The sequence below is a fragment of the Colletes latitarsis genome, chromosome 3, assembly GCF_051014445.1.
Source record: "Colletes latitarsis isolate SP2378_abdomen chromosome 3, iyColLati1, whole genome shotgun sequence".
NCBI lineage: Eukaryota > Metazoa > Arthropoda > Insecta > Hymenoptera > Colletidae > Colletes > Colletes latitarsis.
The window spans coordinates 42,840,140-42,846,936 of NC_135136.1; the positions used below are offsets into that span (position 1 = coordinate 42,840,140).

Genomic DNA, 6,797 nt, shown 5'->3' on the forward strand with positions numbered 1-6,797 from the left:
AAGCGAAACTTGGAAAAAGCTAATTTCATATACGGAACTTAATTTTTTCACGAAACATGTGCATTATAAAAAATAAATGCCAAAAAAATCGCAAAACCGACGAATCAAGCATCGAGTATGTGTTGTTTCTACCTGCCCGACCCTCCCCATTCATTTATTCCATGGAGATTGTCGGGGAATCGCTACGAGCGTAGCGGAGGGTAAAGAAATAACAGTCTTTTACGTAAGATGGATCTTTATTTCACAGATTGCAAATACATTTTACGTTCGAATAATCGATGTTCTAGACGTTGGTAAAAGCATGAGTTTTTCGAAAATGTTAAGCTCTTACGTTTGCTATAAAAAATTAATAAACAGATCGGTAAATCACCAGGTATTGCCCGCGTCGGCCATGCAGGCACTCGCTGCGATCTCCGCCAAGTGCGTCTCTTTGTGGGGTGGTACCGCCACACTGTGAAACGTTTTCGCAGCCTCAAAGAACGCCTTCAAAGCTGTCTCGGTTTCTTCCTCGTCCATCGCTGCGAACCCTACGTTGTAGAGTTCCTCGCACGCGGCCAACGACTCCACCGATCCGCGAAGATCGACTTTTCGACAACAGCCTGAGCACTCTACGGCTCTGCTCGGGTCTCTCGGTCGTCGATGCAGTTTCTTGCATCCTTTGGTCGGACACCTGCGTCGAAAAATAACGCATTCGTTTAACTCGCGTATTGACCATCAGACGACTACGCTCTCGTCTCTCTTGCAAGCGCTCGACCGACCTTCCATTAGTATACATATACAGGGTGTTCACCACTGAGAAAAATTTTAATGGGGGATTCTTGAGGCCACAATAAGACGAAAATCAAGAATACTAATTTGTTGATGGAGGCTTCGTTAAAAAGTTATTAACAATAGAAATTAAAAAATTTCAAGTCGTTCTAAAAAAAATTCTCTTAGCTGCAGGGGTCAATTACAATCATTTTTGGTCAATAGACATACCCTCGAAATCCTACCCACTTTTGAGAAAAAAATTCGAGGTGTGAAATTTTTCGACAAAATTAAAAAATTTCAAATCGTTCTAAAAAAAATACTTTTGGCTGCAGGGGTCGATTACAATCATTTTTGGTCAATAGACATACCCTCGAAATCCTTCCCACTTTTGAGAAAAAAATTCGAGAAGGTGTGAAATTTTTCGACAAAATTAAAAAATTTCAAATCGTGCTAAAAAAAATACTTTTGGCTGCAGGGGTCGATTACAATCATTTTTGGTCAATAGACATACCCTCGAAATCCTACCCACTTTTGAGAAAAAAATTCGAGAAAGTGTGAAATTTTTCGACAAAATTAAAAAATTTCAAATCGTTCTAAAAAAAATACTTTTGGCTGCAGGGGTCGATTACAATCATTTTTTGTCAATAGACATACCCTCGAAATCCTACCCACTTTTGAGAAAAAAATTCGAGAAGGTGTGAAATTTTTCGACAAAATTAAAAAATTTCAAATCGTTCTAAAAAAAATACACTTAGCTGCAGGGGTCAATTACAATCATTTTTGGTCAATAGACATACCCTCGAAATCCTACCCACTTTTGAGAAAAAAATTCGAGAAGGTGTGAAATTTTTCGACAAAATTAAAAAATTTCAAATCGTGCTAAAAAAAATACTTTTGGCTGCAGGGGTCAATTACAATCATTTTTGGTCAATAGACATACCCTCGAAACCCTACCCACTTTTGAGAAAAAAATTCGAGAAGGTGTGAAATTTTTCGACAAAATTAAAAAATTTCAAATCGTTCTAAAAAAAATACTTTTGGCTGCAGGGGTCAATTACAATCATTTTTGGTCAATAGACATACCCTCGAAATCCTACCCACTTTCGAGAAAAAAATTCGAGAAGGTTTGAAATTTTTCGACAAAATTAAAAAATTTCAAATCGTTCTAAAAAAAATACTTTTGGCTGCAGGGGTCAATTACAATCATTTTTGGTGAATAGACCTACCCTCGAAATCCTACCCACTTTTTAGAAAAAAATTCAGTACGGTCGGAACTTTAAACGTTAATAACTTTTTAACGAAATCTCCATCAACAAATTAGTATTCTTGGTTTTCGTCTTATTTTGGCCTCTAGAATCTCCCATTATAATTTTTCCCAGGGGTGGCCGAACACCCTGTATACGCTCCTCGACCGACTATCTAATATCTTGTCGTCAATTTGCGTGTATCGCGAGCAAAGCCAAAAGCCACCACAGTGTCGAGAGAAAAGCTTTTTCTGGTTAGAAGGTAGGAGGAAATTGCGCCGAGAAAATGGGGGGGAGTTTTTTCAGTAGTAGTTTTACGTGCGCCGTTCTTTCCGCGGTTGCGATCTCGACACAGGGCTTGGCTTTTTAAAAACCACAACCGCGATAACCTCTCTCACCTCTCGTAGCCCCTGTTTATCGGGATTCTCTCCGCGTCATACCGATAATATATCGAGGCTTGCTCGAGCATATCCTTATCCGCCCTCTTGTCAATCAAACCTCTTACAAACGGATCCGAATTGCTCTTACGTTATAAAGCGACCAAACAATTTTAAAAGTTTCATTATCTGGAAACAAAATAAATCGTTGTTTTAAATTATTTACGACGATTAAAATTAGTAGCAGATAACTATAATCATAGAGCAATATAGTTTACGATTGCAGTGCGCCTCGCGATAAGTAGATACCGGTTCGAGATAACGTTGTAAATCGTTGATTTTGTAAAACTGTGATAGAGACCCATTCCGCACCCATCGAGAGAACACTCTATAAAACGATCAACGGTTCTAAGAAACGTACGTTAAACTGTTACGTTACAACATGTGGCAACAACTATCCTTGGCAGGATAATAAAAATATTAAAAATACATCGTAGAAGAGGTCGGGCCTCCTTCCTATCTCTGACCTGTAGCGATCGAGAAGAGCAACGGAAGGATGGTTTAAAGCGATTTACGGGGACGACCTTAATATTTACTAAAAGTAACGCTCACCTAAATCTTACGTGATCGTTGGTGAACGTTTCGAAACGTGGCCAGTCTTCGCGGCAGGCCGTGCACTCGCACCGAAACCAATACCTTCCTGCCAAAGTTCTACGTCTTTCGTCCAGGCTTCTCTTGGTGAATATTGGTCCATAATTTTCAGCGACCACTTCCCCGGCCTGCAGGCTGCGAATCGCTCGAATCACGATAGATCGGCCGGCAAAGTATCTGCGCAACCAGATACGCGTAGTAACAGTTTAATCGCAACTCTGGAATCGCCATTGATCGATTTAGTTTCGAAAAAACGACGTGCTATTATAATATAACTTATAGAGGAAAAGCTCGCCTTTAAAGATTATCTTTGCGCCATAGGTACATAGACACGTTGGAGCGTAAACGACGCGTTGCAAAACCGGATTATAGTCACGTTTTTATGTACGCGGTATGGCGACGCAATGAAAATAATCACGTTGAATTTTATCGATTGCGATAATACTAATGTTGATATTTATATGTAAACAGCTGTACAGAGCTTGTGAACGACAGGCATTGTATTAACCCTTAAGTGTAACGTAGTTATTTGAAAATTTATGTAATCCTACATTAGGTAATTATTTTTTAAACGCTTTAAAGGAAAGTCGATTTCCATTTACCAATTTGGTAAAAATCAACATCAAGTAGAATAATTCAGTCGAGATCGAGAGTCCACTCAAGGGTTAATATCGCGTAGACGACAGATGAACAAATTTTTTATAATTTTATGCGAGAATCTAACGTTTAAGAGAAATCTATCGTTATAAGTAATATCAAGATCGCGGACGCTATTAATAGAAGCACCAGCATGTTCGATATCGCGTACGGATATAAAGAAGCGTTACGTCTGCGAGTAGGTAAACCTCGTTACGCGACGCTTGGTGCGTTAAGAATTGGTTCGTTCACCTCGCACCGGTCGTGCAATTAAATAATTTTATTGTACATCGTCAGCGTAAACTAACGGAGCAACGATTCTAAACGCGTTGTAAAATTAGTCGATAAATTTGAAAATGTGATCGATTGCTCGATCGATGTAGTTTGGTAGGTACCTGGTAACCGCTGGGTAGCAGTCGTGATTGAATCGTGCGACGGTAGGGTAAATAGCCACCCCGAGGTAGACGGGTCTGCTGCCGCGGAATCGATGCTCCGTTCCTAGTCTGGTCTCGAACACCTCGTGAGCGTTGAATTGCAAAAGCTGAAGATGTTTTAGCAACAGACCGGCCACCGCGATTTCCTGCTCGCTCGGCGGAACTGAAAGCAAACGCGAGTCGTGTCAGGTGTTGCTCGATCGTTGCACGAATCCGTTGGTCGTACCGTCGTCTTTTGACGGATTCTCGAAAAACTCGACCCTCTGTAGACACTTGAGAAGGAACGCCGCCATCAAGGACCGCTCGAAAAAGTCCTTGGCCGTTCTCTCGTTCTGGTGCGTGACCAGATCGTACGCTCGAAGATCGACGCGTGTCTCCTCGGTTGTCGTGTCTCGGTATTTCGAGTCGCGTAACTTCTTCTTCCTGATCCGCCGTTTCGCCGATTTGCTGGGCTTCAAATTAGCCTTCGTCTCGTCGAGATCCGCGAACGAGAACGGTGTCGCGGCTTCTTCGAACTTGTCGTCCAAGCTTCGACGATTCAACGCTCGAGAAATGTCGTAGCAGACGGTCGGGCCGTTCTGAGTGACCATTCGCAGGGCAAGCGTGCTCAACGCGCTCATTCCCGAACCTGAAGAGACAACAAATTATTCTTGTTCCGTTCGATATGAGCATTTATTACCTATCATCAGCGCTAGGATCTTGCACTCGTATTTGTGATAGCTCTTGATCGCCGTGTCTCTGCAGGTTCTGCCGCAAAACGCGACACTGCTGCAATCCGGGCATCCTATCGGAGCTCTCAATCTGAAACGTTCGCTTTCCTGTTTCTTCGAACATGTTTACTCGTCGTATTCTCACCTCGAGAAACAATGATGACAGTGAGTACCAAAGTATTCCGGAAGCAGGCAAGCCGCGATCGGCTGCTCGATCACCAACCTGTCCCCAGGGACGATCTCCCGTGTCGCGATCGCGCGTTTACCCGCAGTTGTTGTCTCCTCGATTTCCAACAAGCTCGACGCTCCCGGAATCTGAGGATTTTCGCCTCCCGTCAAACGGCCCGGCACCGCTGCGACCAAACACCATCCGGCGGAATCGGTGCAATCGAACGATTCTCTCCCCTCGTTCTACGATTGCACCGATTCCGCCAGCCGGATTCCGCGTTCGGATTTACGATCGGTGCAACGAGATCGAGATCGACGTACTTTACTTAAATACCGTCTAAGCATTTGTAGGTACTTATCGTCCGAGAAACTTGACGATCGACCCTTGAAACGCAGACGAGAAACGTACGTTTCCTTTGAAGCGAGCGCGCGGCTTCTTTGCGTCGATGTTCCTTGGTGGAAATCAGGCTCTTCTCGTTCGCGCGCAGAAATCTCTCGCATTCTTCCTTTTTGAGAGCAAGATCCGCCCTGAAAGAAATCAGTAGGAGTTCTCACCACATACGAGATAGCCTCTAGAGCCTCATTAATACACATTGTTTGCATTTTGTAACATTAGAATCCTTCAATCCGTTCAGAAGTTACGATGTTTTAATCAGAGCAACATTTCTCGCCACGCATTATATTTTCGGTAATGAATTTTTATGTCTCTTCACCAAAAATAATTGTAATTGGGTCACGAAGGTCCATAAGGTGTAAGGTCTGTTCGTATACCTCGTCTGTGGTGAGAATTATTATCGCGCGCACAGCTGTTCGCAGTCTGTCGTCTCACTTAAAAGTGCAGGTGCAAGCTTTTGTCTCGAACAAGACTCACCGTAGTTGGTTTGGAAGCTCAAACTCTTCGGCCAAGCTCAAGTCTTCCAAGGCGAGGTGGTGCTCGTTGCAGGCGACGAAAACCTCGGCTCTTCCGAGCAACGCGAGCGGCAGCGCGAGTCCTCGATCGACGGACGTCTCGGATTTTTCTAGGGACAAAAAGTCGCGTAACGTAGAGATAAATAAATCGTCGGTACATAATTTCGATTGAGACGTCGAACGGGGACGGGTGGTGAAAGACCTGGGGTTGGGGCGCGAAGCACAGCTTGGCTGAAGAGGAGCAGAGCTTTCTCGGGATCCGCCGCGGCCACGGCCGCGAAACCCTCCAGCCTCCTCGCCCTCGAGGCGTTCGCGTCCTTGGCCCTGTACAGAATCTGCGTCCTGCTCAACGTCTCGATCACCGCCGCCTTGATCTTTCCGTCCGTGAAGATCGTCCGAATCCGACTCTCGTCGTCCCTCGATCGACCAAACACCTTCGCGATCCAGTTCTCGCCGGCGACTCTTGTCACGTGCTCGCTAAAGTCGCGGAAGAATCCCTTCTTTCCGGATCGCACGGTCTCCAGCGAGCACAGCGTTCTGTAATCCTCCTCCGACGGTTCCATCGTCTCGAAGGGCCGAGAAAAAGCTTGTAGGCACGAAACTCGCGAAAGCAACGGGCCCCGACGTTGCACCGTTCCGAACACCAAAGGGAATGAAGAGGTTTCGCGATCGGTCGAATAATTTTAGACGAGGCTCGCGGCTGTTATTTTCGTCCCGAATTCTCGGCGCGAGGCAGCCTCTGCGAATGCTACCGGACTTCCTAGACCAACGTACTCGACGTCGTCGTGGAAACTGAAAGTCTCGACGTCGCGTAATCGGCCCAAGGTTGATCCACGGTGCCATTTTCGAGCCAACTATATTCGTAATTAATTAGACTAGTACTAGAAACGAAGAATACGATGGAAGAAGGGACTCGTG

The 6,797-nt window shown here is 44.6% G+C and overlaps 1 protein-coding gene across 3 annotated transcripts; it reads right to left on the reverse strand.

Moving 5' to 3' along the window:
* Positions 1-339: 339 nt before the first annotated feature.
* Positions 340-6,678, reverse strand: LOC143352094 (protein-lysine N-methyltransferase SMYD4). 3 transcript variants are annotated; one of them, XM_076784347.1, is made up of 9 exons: positions 6,082-6,678; positions 5,842-5,989; positions 5,380-5,498; positions 4,948-5,155; positions 4,772-4,893; positions 4,319-4,720; positions 4,054-4,255; positions 2,984-3,199; positions 340-670 (listed from the first exon to the last, which is right to left on the reverse strand). In XM_076784347.1, the coding sequence occupies exons 1-9, from the start codon at positions 6,440-6,442 to the stop codon at positions 367-369; spliced, it is 2,082 nt and encodes a 693-aa protein (XP_076640462.1). In that variant the 5' UTR covers positions 6,443-6,678; the 3' UTR covers positions 340-366. The 3 variants fall into 3 exon arrangements, with proteins under 3 accessions (XP_076640462.1, XP_076640463.1, XP_076640464.1); XM_076784349.1 differs by lacking the exon at positions 340-670 and adding an exon at positions 2,471-2,560; XM_076784348.1 differs by lacking the exon at positions 2,984-3,199.
* Between the last annotated feature and the right edge of the window lie 119 nt (positions 6,679-6,797).